This window comes from Schistocerca gregaria, chromosome 2 (assembly GCF_023897955.1).
Source record: "Schistocerca gregaria isolate iqSchGreg1 chromosome 2, iqSchGreg1.2, whole genome shotgun sequence".
Taxonomy (NCBI): domain Eukaryota; kingdom Metazoa; phylum Arthropoda; class Insecta; order Orthoptera; family Acrididae; genus Schistocerca; species Schistocerca gregaria.
The window spans coordinates 413,644,269-413,662,581 of NC_064921.1; the positions used below are offsets into that span (position 1 = coordinate 413,644,269).

Consider the following 18,313-nt stretch of genomic DNA (forward strand, 5'->3'; position numbering starts at 1 on the left):
CAAACAAATTTGATAATTTATCCTTTCATTTGTCACAAACCACAAATTTTTACGTTTTATAAAATAAATACTGATAATTGCACAAAGACTTTAAGTCCACCCTGTACAATGAAACAAGCCAGTTACAAGGAATAAATAAATAAATAAATAAAATGCTTTCACTCACCACCCTGCATTTTGTGAAGAGTCACCTGCAAGATGAGCGAAGATGCTGTGGTGATGATGGTGCCATCAGAAATGGGCATCAGTCATAGAGGTGTCACCATCAGGATCACCAGTGGTAGTCATCACTCCTCAAAATCAAGATTTTTATGGGCATGGGGGCTGAGCAGGTGAGGTAGTGACTCTTCGAGTACAGGATGTAGAGCTCAGGGAGTTGATAAGTATGGCTGTCATATGCTCAAAGGCACCAGTTAAACAGCATTGTCTGGAAACACATTTATTGTTTGTGATTTTACAACATGGATTGTCTTCTCCGGCACAGTGAAAGGCGTACTGAGTTACACACAAGTGCACACTGAGGAATGTGAATGCAGCACTCTGGAGGCTGCAGGCATTGGTGCAGGTCAGACCTAACAGTGATATCAAGCAGGTAGCCAGATTGGAAGTATGCAGGAGCAGGCCTGCAGTGGCTCACCAACAGTGAATGCAGCATGCCCCAGTGCGCTGGGCTGTCTCAATTATTCTCAGTATTTTCTACCTTCGCAATTTCCATCAATGGTAGGATACTGTGGAATAGCTGAGTTTGAATGTTACATGTCATTACTCTGTACTGCATGGCTTGCAGAATGATACACTGGATGCTGTCATACTGCGCCATTTGCACTCCTTGCTTATGGCTACGCTGGGTGTGGCAATGCATTGCAAGCAGGGTCCTGCCTTCTGCAACATTGGTGCACTTTACAGATTCCAACTGTGACACATGGTCCGAGCCATACTACACCAAGAAATAATTCTGAAAGTATGTTTGTGCACCCTGGATTTGCAAACCAGTAGTTTCCACAAAAAACTATTTTTCATGAAATTTCACAAGTGTGAAATATTAAAGATAAAAGGATGTAATTTTGGATTTAGATTCTGTTTTATATAAAAATGTATTCTAGAAGTTTTTATGGAGTTGCCTCTTTATTTTTCAGGTTGTTAAATAAACCATTATTTTTGCACTAAAATTTGTAATATCATGGTACATCAACTAGCCTATAAAAGCAAGTTACAACGAAACAAGTACATCACCATGTTAATTAAAAGTAATGATGAAACTGTACCAAATTGCAAGATAATTATGTAACTTAATAGAGATACAGATGGCACTGTACAGACATGTCTCTGAAATAAACTGCTTTCAGCTGTATATAAATTTTTGCGGAACACGACTTTTTTCATGATTTTAAATCACATCCTCAGATGTGCATCTACAAGATACATTGGCATTATGACACTGATGTGACTGAATAACAGTGGAAGCTGCAGCAGCTAAGTCCCACCACAGTCAGCTGGCTGTGGGATTTGGGGGCAGTCTTCACATATGCAGTAGGCAGCACATCATGATTCACCAACCAAGTTACCTATAACTAGAGGGACTGTCATTCCTAATAATCTAAACTGTACGACAACCGATACGAAATACTTACATGCCATTGAACCATTTAAGCCCTGATACAGGAAGGAGGGTGACTCATCCTTTTTGAAATAAAATGCAACAAGCAGGGCATCATAGCTCAAATTAACCAGTTGGAAAACTTGACACATTAAAAGGATATTTACCTACATTGAAATGAGCAAAATAACAAAAAGTAAAAGACCCAGCTAGCAACATTGAAAGCTCATGATTAAGAAAACTCACTTCATACCAGGAATTGGCGGATAACAACTGCCAGGCAACTTGCATGCAGGGCTACACTACTAGTAGATGTGTTTATGTGTGTCATGGAGGACACTAGCACTACCATCCATAATGTGGGGAAAGTTACGAACATTTTGCACATATCCAAATATCATGGGAATGAGTTAGGCCCCTGTTACACAACACAAAAATATAAACTATAAAACACTTCAGCAAAAAAAAAAAAAAAATTGTTGCAACCAAATAGACCAGACGTAGTGGTAATGAAATCACACTACGGAGTATGGACGAAGGAGAAGACGAGTTCATGGGTTACCATACTTTGGCACAATTTCACAGAAATTAGACAAAAATTTCAGCAAAAAAAAGATAAAGCTAGTACTCTTTATCCCACAAAATCTTGTAAATTGAGAGAAGCCAGTCTGTCACAAGTATAACGCTACTGGCATATTTTGCATCAGTTGTGACAACTGTCCTGCCAGGTATGTGAGGTATTAGATTTCGAGAACACAGAGTCTGAAGAATTCGAAACCGATTTTAAGTAGTCACTTACACGATTCTGGCCACTTAATAACAGGTGTAGCTAATAATTTAATAGTCCTACACAGAGAAGTGAAGGGTCAGGCATTAAACATTCTGCAAGAGGTTGAAACTATGTGGAGTCTAAAGCTATATCCCCAACACACCCTTAACAATAAAGTGGTGTTAAGACAGTACAATAAACCATCAAACTTTGATTGCCTTTCGGGACATAATGCCATAGTTGTTTGACAGCTTGGTTATTGATCCTGGGCTTTTTGTTATATGCTCCTGTGCCTGGTCTATTTGGTTTTAACGATGTTTATGCTGAAATATTTTACAGTTTGTATGGTTGTGCTGTGTACATGGGCCTCAATTATTCCCATGATATTTGGATATGTGTGAAAATGTTTATAGTTTTCCCCACTGTGAGTATGGTGGTGCTACGGCCCACCGTAACACACATGAGCACACTGACTAGCAGTGTGGCCCTGCGTGGCAAGGCAGTTGGAGATTTGCTGTGTGCAGCTTCCTAGTATGAAGTGGATTTTCTTGACTGTAGGCTTTCAATATCGCTAGCTGGGGCTTTTACCTTTTCCCAGCTTTTTATTTTGCTCTTTTCGTTGTAGGTAGACACACTTTTAACGTGTCAGTTTTTCCAATTGGTTAATCTGAACTATGACACCCTGCTTCTTGTGGGTAACAGTATTTTACTTTGATAAGGTTGAGTTCCCCTCCTTCCCATATTGGGGCTTAAATGATTTACTGACGTGTGAGTATTTCATACAGGTAGTAGCAGAGCATGGATTATTAGGATAGGTATCTGTTTTTTATCATAATGCCAATGGTATATTCCCTATCATGCAGATGTACATTTGAAGATGTGATGTGAAATCATGAAATCGGCTGTGTTCCTGTAAAGATCCATATACAGCTGAAAGCAGTTTATTTCAGCAAAATGGATTATTTCAGCTATGGGTGTCCACAACATAAAACTATTTATAGTATGGAGACAGATCAGAGGTTGCAATGTACCTTTATTCCACTAGCACAATTCTAGAAGTTGGAATTTAAGAGTTGTTGTTGTGGTCTTCAGTCCTGAGACTGGTTTGATGCAGCTCTCCATGCTACTCTATCCTGTGTAAGCTTCTTTATCTCCCAGAAACCACTGCAACCCACATCCTTCTGAATCTGCTTAGTGTAGTCATCTCTTGGTCTGCCTCTACGATTTTTACCCTCTACGCTGCCCTCCAATACTAAATTGGTGATCCCTTGATGCCTCAGAACATGTCCTACCAACCGATCCCTTCTTCTGGTCAAGTTGTGCCACAAACTTCTCTTCTCCCCAATCCTATTCAATACTTCCTCATTAGTTATGTGATCTACCCATCTAATCTTCAGCATTCTTCTGTAGCACCACATTTCGAAAGCTGCTATTCTCTTCTTGTCCAAACTATTTATCGTCCATGTTTCACTTCCATACATGGCTACACTCCATACAAATACTTTCAGAAATGACTTCCTGACACTTAAATCTATACTCGATGTTAACAAATTTCTCTTCTTCAGAAACGCTTTCCTTGCCATTGCCAGTCTACATTTTACATCCTCTCTACTTCGACTATCATCAATTATTTTGCTCCCCAAATACCAAAACTCATTTACTACTTTAAGTGTCTCATTTCCTAATCTAATTCCCTCAGCATCACCCGACTTAATTCGACTACATTCCATTATTCTCGTTTTGTTTTTGTTGATGTTCACCTTATATCCTCCTTTCAAGACACTATCCATTCCGTTCAACTGCTCTTCCAAGTCCTTTGCTGTCTGTGACAGAATTACGATGTCATCGGCGAACCGCAAAGTTTTTATTTCTTCTCCATGGATTTTAATACCTACTCCGAATTTTTCTTTTGTTTCCTTTACTGCTTGCACAATATACAGATTGAATAACATAGGGGATAGACTACAACCTTGTCTCACTCCCTTCCCAACCACTGCTTCCCTTTCATGTCCCTCGACTCTTATAACTGCCATCTGGTTTCTGTACAAATCGTAAATAGCCTTTCGCTCCCTATATTTTACCCCTGCCACCTACAGAATTTGAAAGAGAGTATTCCAGTCAACATTGTCAAAAGCTTTCTCTAAGGCTACAAATGCTAGAAACGTAGGTTTGCCCTTCCTTGATCTAGCTTCTAAGATAAGTCGTAGGGTCAGTATTGCCTCACATGTTCCAACATTTCTATGGAATCCAAACTGATCTTCCCCGAGGTAGGCTTCTACTAGTTTTTCCATTCGTCTGTAAAGAATTCGTGTTAGTATTTTGCAGCTGTGACTTATTAAACTGATAGTTTGGTAATTTTCACATCTGTCAACAACTGCTTTCTTTGGGATTGGAATTATTATATTCTTCTTGAAGTCTGAGGGTATTTCGCCTGTCTCATACATCTTGCTCACCAGATGGTAGAGTTTTGTCAGGACTGGCTCTCCCAAGGCCGTCAGTAGTTCCAATGGAATGTTGTCTACTCCGGGGGCCTTGTTTCGACTCAGGTCTTTCAGTGCTCTGTCAAACTCTTCAAGCAGTATTGTATCTCCCATTTCATCTTCATCCACATCCTCTTCCATTTCCATAGTATTGTCCTCAAGTACATCGCCCTTGTACAGACCCTCTATATACTCCTTCCACCTTTCTGCTTTCCCTTCTTTGCTTAGAACTGGGTTTCCATCTGAGCTCTTGATGTTCATACAAGTGGTTCTCTGCTCTCCAAAGGTCTCTTTTAATTTTCCTGTAGGCAGTATCTATCTTACCCCTAGTGAGATAAGCCTCTACATCCTTACATTTGTCCTCTAGCCATCCCTGCTTAGCCATTTTGCACTTCCTGTCGTTCTCATTTTTGAGACGTTTGTATTCCTTTTTGCCTGCTTGATTTACTGCATTTTTATATTTTCTCCTTTCATCAATTAAATTCAATATTTCTTCTGTTACCCAAGGATTTCTACTAGCCCTCATCTTTTTACCTACTTGATTATCTGCTGCCTTCACTACTTCATCCCTCAAAGCTACCCATTCTTCTTCTACTGTATTTGTTTCCCGCATTCCTGTCAATTGTTCCCTTACGCTCTCCCTGAAACTCTGTACAACCTCTGGTTCTTTTAGTTTATCCATGTCCCATCTCCTTAAATTCCCACCTTTTTGCAGTTTCTTCAGTTTTAATCTACAGGTCATAACCAATAGATTGTGGTCAGAGTCCACATCTGCCCCTGGTAACGTCTTACAATTTAAAACCTGGTTCCTAAATCTCTGTCTTACCATTATATAATCTATCTGATACCTTTTAGTATCTCCAGGCTTCTTCCATGTATACCGCCTTCTTTTATGATTCTTGAACCAAGTGTTACCTATGATTAAGTTGTGCTCTGTGCAAAATTCTACCAGGCGGCTTCCTCCTTCAGTTTCTTTGCCCCAGTCCATATTCACCTACTACGTTTCCTTCTCTCCCTTTTCCTACTACCGAATTCCAGTCACCCATGACTATTAAATTTTCATCTCCCTTCACTATCTGAATAATTTCTTTTATTTGATCATACATTTCTTCAATTTCTTCGTCATCTGCAGAGCTAGTTGGCATATAAACTTGTACTAATGTAGTAGGTGTGGGCTTCGTATCTATCTTGGCCACAATAATACATTCACTATGCTGTTTGTAGTAGCTTACCCACATTCCTATTTTCCTATTCATTATTAAACATACTCCTGCATTACCCCTATTTGATTTTGTGTTTATAACCCTGTAGTCGCCTGACCAGAAGTCTTGTTCCTCCTGCCACCGAACTTCACTAATTCCCACTACATCTAACTTTAACCGATCCATTTCCTTTTTTACATTTTCTAACCTACCTGCCCGATTAAGGAATCTGACATTCCACGCTCCTATCCGTAGAATGCCAGTTTTCTTTCTCCTGATAATGACATCCTCTTGAGCAGTCCCCGCCCGGAGATCCGAATGGAGGACTATTTCACCTCCGGAATATTTTACCCAAGAGGATGCCATCATCATTTAACCATACAGTAAAGCTGCATGCCCTCGGGAAAAATTACGGCCGTAGTTTCCCCTTGCTTTCAGCCGTTCGCAGTACCAGCACAGCAAGGCCGTTTTGGTTATTGTCACAAGGCCAGATCAGTCAATCATCCAGACTGTTGCCCCTGCAACTACTGAAAAGGCTGCTGCCCCTCTTCAGGAACCACACATTTGTCTGGCCTCTCAACAGACACCCCTCCGTTGTGGTTGCACCTACGGTACGGCTATCTGTATCGCTGAGGCACGCAAGCCTCCCCACCAACGGCAAGGTCCATGGTTCATGGGGGGAAGATTTAAGAGCTATCTAGTTGATATTTTTATGGAACATACATAGATTAAAGTACTGCTCAAAGAAAAATTGGGAAAGTTGTTAGCCTTCAACTATACAATGATAAGTAAGATCTTGCAGTCATAAAGGGTACCATCTGAGCACTGCTGCAGGCACTTATATCATTTTAACTACAGTTGTTCTGTTTGCTGTCTGGTATGAAATCGCACCAACAGTATAAAAGGATCGCCACCACAGTTGTTCATGGAGATTCATTTGAGTGTTGTCAATCGTCAGTGGATGTGTAGTACTTATGTCCACAGCCACGTACGCAGAGCCTCTAATGACAATGAAGATGGCTGACTTGAAATTTTAGTGATTGAATTACATATCATGCATATTTGTGTAAATGTATACAGGTGAACTTCTGTGGACCGTAATTTAGTGGAGAGCCTGTATTTTGCTTTTGTGTTGTAGAAAACCATGTGGTAAGTGGCCTAGCATATTTACCAGTTTCAGGGCCAAGCAATTAAATATACAGATGGAGCAATAATTAGCAATCTCCGAACTTTGAATGGAGGTTGTCTCTGTCAAATACTGATTAGGGCACGAAAACATTAACAGATTTAAAAAAATTACCACAAATAATAGATGATTACATCTACTTCAGTATCCCACAAGCCACCTGACGGTGTGTCGGGGAGGGTAGTCTTGGTACCACTAACTGATTGCCGCTCCATTGTTTCACACATGAATGGTGCATGGGTAGTATGATTGATGATAAGCCTCTGTACTAGCTCTAATTCCTCAAATTTTCTCGTCTTGGTCATTTCGCAAGATTTGTGTGGGAGGAAGTAATATGTTATTAGACTCTTCCCGGAAAATAATCTCTCAGAAATTTCAGTAACACCTCTCCTGTAGCATCTGCCACTGGAGTTTGTTGAGCATCTCTGTAACACTCTCATGCTGATCAAATGATCCCATAATGGAATGCATCGGTCTTTGTGGGATCTTCTCTATCTCTTCTATCAGACCTACATGGTAAGGGTCTCAGACTGATGAACAATACTCAAAATCAGTTGAACAAGAACGTTGTAAGCCATTTGTGTAGTGAATGAGTTACAATGCTTTAAGATCCTTCTACATCTACATCCACACTCCGCAAGCCACCTGACAGTGTGTGGCAGAGGGTACCCTGAGTACCCCTATTGGTTCCCCCTTCTATTCCAGTCTCGTATTGTTCGTGGAAAGAAGGATTGTCGGTATGCTTCTGTGTGGGATCTAATCTCTCTGATTTTATCCTCATGGTCTCTTCGCGAGATATACATAGGAGGGAGCAATATACTGCTTGACTCTTCGATGAAGGTATGTTCTCAAAACTTTAACAAAAGCCTGTACCGAGCTACTGAGCGTCTCTCCTGCAGAGTCTTCCACTGGAGTTTATCTATCATAACCATAACACTTTCGTGATTACTAAATGATCCTGTAACGAAGCGCGCTGATCTCTGTTGGATTTTCTCTATCTCTTCTATCAATCCTATCTGCTACGGATCCCACACTGCTGAGCAGTATTCAAGCAGTGGGCGAAGAAGCTTACTGTAACCTACTTCCTTTGTTTTTGGATTGTATTTCCTTGGGATTCTTCCAATGAATCTCAGTCTGGCATCTGCTTTACCGACGATCAACTTCATATGATCATTCCATTTTAAATCACTCCTAATGTTTACTCCCAGATAATTTATGGAATTAACTGCTTCCAATTGCTGACCTGCTATTTTGTAGTTAAATGATAAGGGATCTATCTTTCTATGTATTCACAGCACATTACACTTGTCTACATTGAGATCGAATTGCCAATCCTGCACCATGCGTCAATTTGCTGCAGATCCTCCTGCATTTCAGTACAATTTTCCATTGTTACAACCTCTCGATATACCACAGCATCATCTGCAAAAAGCCTCAGTGAACTTCCGATGTCATCCACAAGGTTATTTATGTATATTGTGAATAGCAACGGTCCTATGACACTCCCCTGCGGCACACCTGAAATCACTCTTACTTCGGATCACTTCTCTCCATTGAGAATGACATGCTGCGTTCTGTTATCTAGGAACTCTTCAATCCAATCACACAATTGGTCTGATAGTCCATATGCTCTTACTTTGTTCATTAAACAACTGTGGGGAACTGTATCAAACGCCTTGCGGAAGTCAAGAAACACGGCATCTACCTGTGAACCCGTGTCTATGGCCCTCTGAGTCTCATGGACGAATAGCGCGAGTTGGGTTTCACACGACCGTCTTTTTTGAAACCCATGCTGATCCCTACAGAGTAGATTTCTAGTCTCCAGAAAAGTCATTGTACTCGAACATAATACGTGTTCCAAAATTCTACAACTGATCAACGTTAGAGATATAGGTCTATAGTTCTGCACATCTGTTGGACATCCCTTCTTGAAAACGGGGATGACCTGTGCCCTTTTCCAATCCTTTGGAACGCTACGCTCTTCTAGAGACCTACGGTACACCGCTGCAAGAAGGGGGGCAAGTTCCTTCGCATACTCTGTGTAAAATCGAACTGGTATCCCATCAGATCCAGCGGCCTTTCCTCTTTTGAGCAATTTTAATTGTATCTCTATCCCTCTGTCGTCTATTTCTATGTCTACCATCTGAATCTCAGTCTGGCATCTGCCTTTCCTGTATTTGATTTATGTTGTCATTTCACTTAATGTTCCTTTGGATAGTTATACTTAAGATATTTTATGATAGATACTGTTTCCAGCAATCTGTCATCGATAGTGTGGTTGTACTGTTGTGGATTTCTTTTCCTATGTATGCACAACATGTTACATTTATTTATGTTCATGGTCAACTTTCAGAGCCTACACTATTCATCAACCCTCTGTAGGTTATTTTGCATACTGATACTATCTTCTGGCATTGCTACTTTCTTATAGGCAACCTCATCAACTATGAAGAGTCTTACAGAAATTCTATACTTTCTACTAGATTATTTATATACACTGCAGACTGTAACGGGCTCTAATGTAACATGAAACTCTTCAGAATTACATGTTCCATTATTATCTCTTATACTGACAAAAGATGTTCATGAGAATTAAAAAGATATTTTAAGTAGTTAACAAGTAAGGGACAGCTGACTGTGCACACCCTTTGTGGTGTATGTGCCGATTTGCAGAAAGAGAAGTGAATTCCAAGCATTGCCAAGGTGCAGCAGCAATTGTGCCGTCCTGGCCAGCTGTGGAAAACTGCTTATTCTTTGAAGTTGCAACTTGGCAGTGTCTTGGAAATCGAGGAGAAAAGGGGTGCTGGTGACAATGCCCACGTCCAGAAACAGAAGAAGAGAGTCTGTAATGTATTGACTATTCTGTCACAACATACCTGAATGAGAGCTTCTGTTATAACCCTAACTATTTGAGAGAAATAGTATAGCATTCTCTATACCTCAACAGTATGTGTTTTATGAAAGAAGCAGAATATAGAAGAGTTTGTTAAAAGTGGAAACATTAATTCATAGCAAATTAGAGTAGTTGCACACTCTCTTACAGCCCTTGACCTTCTGCAAACAGAAACAAGTCACACAGCCATAGCAGGCCCATCAAGAAACTATGAAAAGACTGCAGTCAAGATTAAAGATGGTAACATTTATTCCAAATAGCATCAGGGTGAAATATCATAAATGAAGCTGTTCTACCACAAGAATCATCTGTTACTTCTCTTCAGGCCCTATCACACTTCCTTGTGGTACTCTGGAAATTATGTTTACAACTGTCGATTTTGTTCCATTAAGAGCAACATGCCGAGCTCTATCTGCAAGAAAGTGTTGAATTCAGTCACAAATCTGTAGCTCATCTTGTTTCATTACATAGCAGTGTGAGTGCCCCTTGCCTTCAGTCAAGAAACACAATATCAGCCTGACTGCTGTTGTCTACAGCACTATGACTCTCATGGAGGAACAAATCGAGCCCAGTTTTGCCAGATTGATAAGAAAAAACTGTAGAAACTAAAACACCATGCCTTTTAAAATTCTGTTCGTGATGTATACATGTTTGGTTTATTTGCCCTAATAATTTCTATTAGTTCATAGTGAGGCCCTTCTGCTTCTCTACACAATTTTTTTAACAAGATTTTGCATGACTTTTCTGCACTGAGAAAATATCACTTGTCGAATTTTGCGGAGCTTTGTCTGTTTTACTTATTCAATTTTTTAACTGAACTAGTCAATCCTGCAAGTGTCTTGACATTGTTAAATACGTATGGGAATTGGACCGACATCTTAATTTCTTTCTCCCCCCAAATATATGTCCATCTCCTCCTCTCCATGTCCATTTCCTCCCCCCCCCCCCCCCCTCGACCTTGAGCCTTGTTTATTGTTATTGGCTATGAAATCTTGATTGGAATTGAAGTAGCTTAAAATAAATGCATAAATCAGACAGGATCATTAGTATGTGAGGTGAGAGACCTCTCCTGCTTCTGGATCTATGTGGACAGCAGCTTCAATCACAGTATTTTGCATAGGTAAAATTTGCAAATGGGTAGGATCACAAAGTTTAAGATGATTCAAATTTTGTAGTACTATTCTAATCACATGCTGATAAGCCATAAATACAACTTTCCTATTTTCTGTGAAAACCACTAAGACAAAGAAAACAAATCAGCAAATAGTCATGTATACAATTTTTGTTTAAAATTGTATATAAAAAGAAAGAATATGTACATGGAAGAATCGACTTGTGTAATGGTTTAAATTACCTACTATCATTGTTAAAATTGCAAGAACAAAAACGAAGCAACATTTCTGCAGTACAGCATAGCATTTTCCTTCTCATAGTCAGTTTCAACAGAATTTTATTCATACAATGAAAGAAAAAATGTTATTGGGCACTACGGTATGTCAAGAGATTAGGATTGGGGATGGGGATTATTTGATAGCCTAAGGATACAGGCCGTATGACTGTGCCCTGTGCAGAATGAAGTGGGACACTGTCATGGAAGCAGAACACCCCCTTGAGCAGCTCCCGTCAACCTTTTGTCTTAATACCCTCTCGCAATCTCACCAGGAGATTTTGGTAATATGAGCCTGTGATGGTTTGTCTCTTATGAGCATAATCTGTTAGCAACATAGCAAAAGACCATTGAAGATCCAAAAAAAAAACACTCAACAACACTTTGCCTGATAACTCCCAGTTCCTTCTTTGCTTGGGGGTTATAGTGATACATACAGAGCTACACCCACCACTCATTCATGGCTTTTAGTATATGCTAAAGAAGTCATCTTGTATGTGATGATCCCACTACAACATCAAATTCTACATACTAAAATAATATTCTGTATAAACATGCTCAACATCAGATAGGAATTAGACAAATCTGTTGTGGTTGGCATGAGAGCCAACCGTGTTACTGAAGGAGGCCGAAATGCATGCGTTTTAGCTCACGCAGGCTGGCGTGAGGTCTGGAGCATGACAAGGGAATTAGAATTGAGAAAAACGGACGTATCTGGTGGAATACTTAACTTTAATCCATTAATGACGAACGTCGCTCTTTCTGGTACATGATTCACAATATCAATAGTACGGATACTGGCGCCTTGCTAGGTCGTAGCAAATAACTTAGCTGAAGGCTATGCTAACTATCGTCTCGGCAAATGAAAGCGTATAAGTCAGTGAACCATCGCTAGCAAAGTCGGCTGTGCAACTGGGGCGAGTGCTAAGAAGTCTCTCTAGACCTGCCGTGTGGCGGCGCTCGGTCTGCAATCACTGATAGTGGCGACACGCGGGTCCGACGTACACTACCGGATCGCGACCGATTTAAAGGCTACCACCTAGCAAGTGTGATGTCTGGCGGTGACACCACAAAATCTGTAAGGACAGTTCAAAATACAAAGAACCAAAAGGTTGCTCTTATACAGACACAAGACACTGCAGGCTTGGAAACTCAAAAGTACCTCAGAATGCATAAATAATGTCAGTAATGTTGGCTGCAATAGTGGGAGTTCTTAAATAAGCTGAAATGGGTAATACTGCTGTATTTTCAGACTGCCATTTGCACTGGTACTATAGTATCCCTATACATACAATATTTTAGAATTAGGGTGGAAACATAGAAAAAGTGAAAGATACACAGCACTATTCTAGGGGAGAATGGGGTTGGGGGAGGGAGGAATGGCTGTCCAAACAATCAACCTTCAGTTAGTTGCAATACAATAATAAAATACTGGCCTTTATGTTTTCAAGCAGAAAAACAAAATGGTTACTAAACTGGAATGGAATGTACAATAGATACAATTATCCAAACATATCTTAACAGCAATAATATGCAGTTGTTAATCATGATTGCAGCACATCAGTGAAATTGTGGATTCTGCTTAAGATCCCTCTTCTAGGTAGGCATGTCAAATACATCAAACCACACATGTGGGCATGAAAATGCAGTGTTTCACATTTTATATGTTATTTGTTCTGAGGGAGAAAAAGAGGAGGAGAGGGAGAGGGGGGGCGGCAGCACATACAAGAATAGACTCATGAACTTAGCTACCTACAAGCTCAAGAATGTTACTACATTCTAGTAAGTTCATTGAGTACCACGGAATATACAACTATTTTAATGAACATTGGTTTCAATATAATCAGTGTCAATAACTGTGGCAATGGCTCTATTTGCTACTGCCACAGTAAGTAGTTTACAGTGTCGCTAGTGCACTGTTTCTCCGAGTGTGGGGAAAAACATTATACTTTATTCCCTTTAACCAACACAAAAACTACAGTTTATCAAACAAGTGACAAATACAGTTATTTCATCAATTTACAATGACAGTCTGTGACTTGGCCCAATGTTTTAAACTCACCTTTAACAACAGGCACTTCTTCATTTCATAGGATGATATAGCTTTCAGCCAGGATATTGACTTCATATTTAAATGACAAATAAGAGGTACCAGGTCATGAACAGCATCTGCTGATGATAGTGTTAATCTATGCACAAACTTCAGTATCTGCTTTTTGTTGTACAGTGTGCCTAGTAGAGCTTTTGGGAATGTTTTACTGATAGTTACATTGAGAAATCCAAATAGTTCTTTATCTGTAAGTGGCATTTCAGAGTTCCCTGTGCAGCGCTTTAATATTTCTTTGTAATGAGTACTGCGGTGCTTCCTGATTAAACTTTGTAACACCGTCTTTAGGTGTGTAAAGTCATTATTTATATTCTTAGTTGGATTGCCATCTATCTTCCCAACATTCTTGTGCAAAATAATACTGAGTAGTGTATCACTGTTTTGGATACTTAAATTATATTGATCACTGTTCCACTGAAATCTCAAATCTCGTGGTTTCAGAAACTCGACTTTTGGATTAAATTTTACTGAATACCTCCCACCAGAGGTTCTGTTCTGTACATCTTGTTCAATGAAAGGTTTGTATATCTTTCTTTTCTTGGACCTTCTCCTTTTACCATTACTTGAGGTAAATAGATGATCATTTCCATCAGTAACTCTTTCTCCACAAGACATTATTCTCCTGTCCTCTGCCTTTTCAGAGCTGTGGCTTTCCCTGCAAAAATGAAACACTTTAATAAAAAAAAAAGCTTAGGTGGAATACCAGATGGGACAGGTATGTAGAGAAAGAGAGAGAGAAAGAGAGAGAGAGAGAGAGAGAGAGAGAGAGAGAGAGAGAGAGAGACCAAGCACGGCAAATGCACATATCTTATAACTATGATTGTTCACAATACTAGCATTTATGAAACTACCACTGTTATATTCTTAATTAACATCAAATACTCTCACTGAATTCATTCCGGAAATAGCAAACACTCATTTTTACATGCACATGTGTACTATACACCTTTAACCACAATATTTGTGGAATTAATGCTCACTCTGGTATTTTTACATATATACATTTTAGCTGCAATTAGTGACTTGCACCTAAAGGAGTTCTGAATACAGCTGAAAGTAAACTGCTGAAATAAAATTTTGCGTCACCTATATACATATACATAAATGTTTATGCTTAGATTCAAGAGAAATGGAAGAATAAAACTTATGGGACTAAAATAAATAGTTTTACTGTGAAATGAAACAAAACAGTAAAAAAAGTATAATGGCAATCTGTTCACAAGTGTACACATGTGAAGTCACACCCTGATATGTAGCATTGTTCAACACTCTTTGCTACAGTCTGCACCTCGTAATAAGCTTAGATTCCTCTTAGCATGCTGCCAACAATGTGGTTGAGAATTTACTGATCAAGTCAGCCTCCTTGACAGCAGACCTCTTGAGGCCATCCAGTGTCTGAGGAGAGTTCCTGTGGCAACACACTGTATGCTCTAACTGGTCCCAAGCAGCCCTTAATCGTATCCATTTTGACAGATGTCCCACATCAAACTATTTCATTCAGTTGACGGTTGTTGCCTACAGGAAGGTGTTCACAAGCTGAGAGTGGTTTGCTTGTGCGTTATTAGTCCTGAAGGACAAACCACTATAGAAATGTTAGCTGAAGGGCTGAGTAATATATTGGAGTTACCTGCCTCAATACTGTGTAGGCCCAAATTATCCTTGATAACAATGGATGGGCAACATCTTTACTTGTACCAGCTGAAAACAAGTTAGAGCCATTTATCTGCTGAGCCTATTATACATCATGCAAGAGAGATCTATTGGTGCCAGCCCCTACACTCTACTACACAACAATCACCAAGCATCTGAAGCAGGCACTATTGATCCAGATCCCACTCCTGGTGTGTGTGTGTGTGTGTGTGTGTGTGTGTGTGTGTGTGTGTGTGTGTGTGTGTGTGTGTGTGTGTGTGTGTGTGTGTGTTGAAGTGGCGGTGGGGTGGGAGGGGGGTGGGGGGTGGGGTGGGGGCGGGGGGGGTGGGGGTGGGGGGAGGGAAGGTGCCCTCACAAAAAGTAGTAGAAATTAATGTGGTTAATACATTAAAAATGTTATAAAACTATTAAGAGCCAATTTGACAAAACTGCACCCCCCCCCCCCCCCCCCCCCGCAATCTCACTCGTGGATACTTGCACAATTACACTATCTCACATCCTACAAGCTGTCAATTACACCACAAGTAAATGAGAAGATAAATTAACTACAGAGGAGTATGTGGCTAGATGATCACTTACAAAAAACAACCACAAACCAGCCACACTGAGGAAATATTAAAAATTTCCCCTTAAAATTTTAGGGACACACTGAAAATTTTACACAACCTTAAATGTCTTACAACATTTGTATCATTGTCAGTTGACATATAGAAACTTCTGTAGGTAAATTAGCTACTGCCCTCATTTCAATATAAAGCACAGTCCACTAAAATTTGGTGCACTAATCTGCATGCCACAAGCACCACATGCTGAAGGGTCCTGAGACTGCAGTCATGTGTGTGTGATTTGCATTTGTGCAAGTGTGTATGTGTGTGTGTTTGCTGTCTAATTCCGACAAAGGCCTTACTGGCCGAAATCTATATATGTGACAGTATTTTTGTTGTGCCTATCTGCGACTCAGCATCTCCGCTATATGCTGAGTAGGAACTTTCCTTTCACAATATCATTAGCTTATTTTATATTTTTTAAAATTTGCTTCACAGAAGTCTGTGGGTAATTGGCAGCTATATAGTAATACTAGTGTTCTCTGGTGACTGATCAGTTTGCACTTGGTTCAGGTATACAGCATATGATGAGGCATTATGTGCCCACATGCCAATCTTGTTAACAGCGCTTTAGCATTAAGATTATTTATAGTTTTAAACTTTGATAAAAGTTCTCTATAATGACAGAAGTATGGGCAGCATCGGTCACAGTGTCATTTGTTGTTATGACTGATACTGATATCCTGTTTGACCTGTCAATCAAGGGGCACAACCATTCCAATGGAATCGGACACGATTTCTCAATAACTTATATAATTTCATTGTAACATTTATGTTAACCGTTGCCTATTTATATCTTCTACATGTTTCTTTGTAGTCTTTGAAAATTATGTACTAGCGAAACGCGTAAGGCATATTGTCATTACAAAAGTGTCCGATTCAAAGCGTCTGCTTTGACCCATGATGTCATAAATATGGCGGAAACGCCTACTTCCAACGCTTACAAAATGACGACAACGCCGTCACTAGACACACACGACAACAAAAATAAAAATGACAGTAACGTCTCCCTCCATAAATAAAATGAAACTAATGGGGCAATCAAGGAAATTGGGGCTTTAAAGCGGGGCAAGCTAAATATAGGACAGCAAAAAACACTGCCCCATCCCCCAAAAAAAACAGTATTAAAAAAATTTAAGTACAAGATTCCGCTACACCAACCAAACCACAGGAATCAGACATTTCCCTTGACTTATGTAACCAAACAGCAGTTTTTTTTAAGGACCTAAAACTCCTAAAAGAGGAATCAAAACACCCACACAAATCCCAAATACCCCATATTTACTGCATCAATTAAAACACTACCGACCTGCCATAAACACACAACACACATTACATCATAATTGTTATAGAATAAACCCAAAATAAAAATTACTTACTACAAAAAATATCTCCAGCAATATCACCTAAGCCTAGGTTGTCCAAAACACACACATATGTCCCTGTTAAAGCCGCCGTAACTATCAACCCGCCGTTTTTCATCCAATAGAAAGAGCCGAGAGTTTGGCTGGAACAAGTTAAATTTCGGGTTCAAATATGTCATTCGCATAATGTGTCCGTTTGAAAAAAATCGCCAACATCACGTTATACTGTTTACGGCGTTTCTTGCACGTTTCCATTGTCATTGGTCAAAGCCGACGACGCGTATTGAACCTGTTTCATATACACGCCCATTATACGTGTGTGAATTTCAAGTGTATGCTTTCAATCTGCAGGCAACACAGCATATACACGCTTCACAAATGTCATATCTCCCAGGCAAAGTGCGCATTATTACGCTACCTACAATGGACATGTATTTGCGATTCAAAACCAGCCGCATTAGAGCATAGAGTTAAAAAAAAAGAAATAAGAAGAGTACCGGTGTTTAACTATGAAGGAGATAGGAGCAATTCTAGCCGTCCTATTTTTCTGTTTAATTTTTGACTTTACTTGCGGTAGACTGTACAAAGGATTGCCCAAACGCTGCGCTTACTGGAAAAAGTATTTACTTACCCGTTTATGAAGAAACACGTCAACAACGGCAGTGTGAATTTCTTCGCTTAGCTAGAATCTGCAGGCACATAACTTCATGTACACGAACCCGAAAACACCTGTAACAATTACAACTACTTCGGACAAGTCATAACTCGCTCCATCCAGAGATAATTAACAGTTCCTACACTCCAGTGACTTCAGAGGCAAAGAGACAATCTCTTTTATTTCTGGGGGTAGCCATCTTTGAAAGGCTGCTACTCGCTGTTGCGAGGCAGCGCGTCAGTCACTACGTTTACATGCGTCACATCTTCCGAAAGAAGAAAACAAAATTTCTAAAACATCCTTTCGCTGTCGTGTTTACATGTTAAGGTCTGAAATGGATTTGCTAGTCCAGTTAAATATGACGCCTGGAAAACAGCTGATCCAGTTTCTGATTCAGTAAATATAATCGTTGTTGCTC

The 18,313-nt window shown here is 39.8% G+C and overlaps 1 protein-coding gene across 3 annotated transcripts in view; it reads right to left on the reverse strand.

The window, feature by feature from the left end:
* Positions 1 to 18,058, reverse strand: part of LOC126323445 (telomerase reverse transcriptase-like) — a 180,682-nt gene extending 162,624 nt beyond the window's left edge. For 2 of the 3 annotated variants that reach the window (XM_049994684.1, XM_049994685.1), the window contains exon 1: positions 13,577 to 14,087. In XM_049994684.1, the coding sequence (XP_049850641.1) occupies positions 13,577 to 13,822 (246 nt within the window). In that variant the 5' untranslated portion in view covers positions 13,823 to 14,087. Of the gene's footprint in view, positions 1 to 13,576; positions 14,277 to 17,871 lie in introns of those variants that run through there. The other variant, XM_049994683.1, reaches the window with a different exon arrangement.
* Between the last annotated feature and the right edge of the window lie 255 nt (positions 18,059 to 18,313).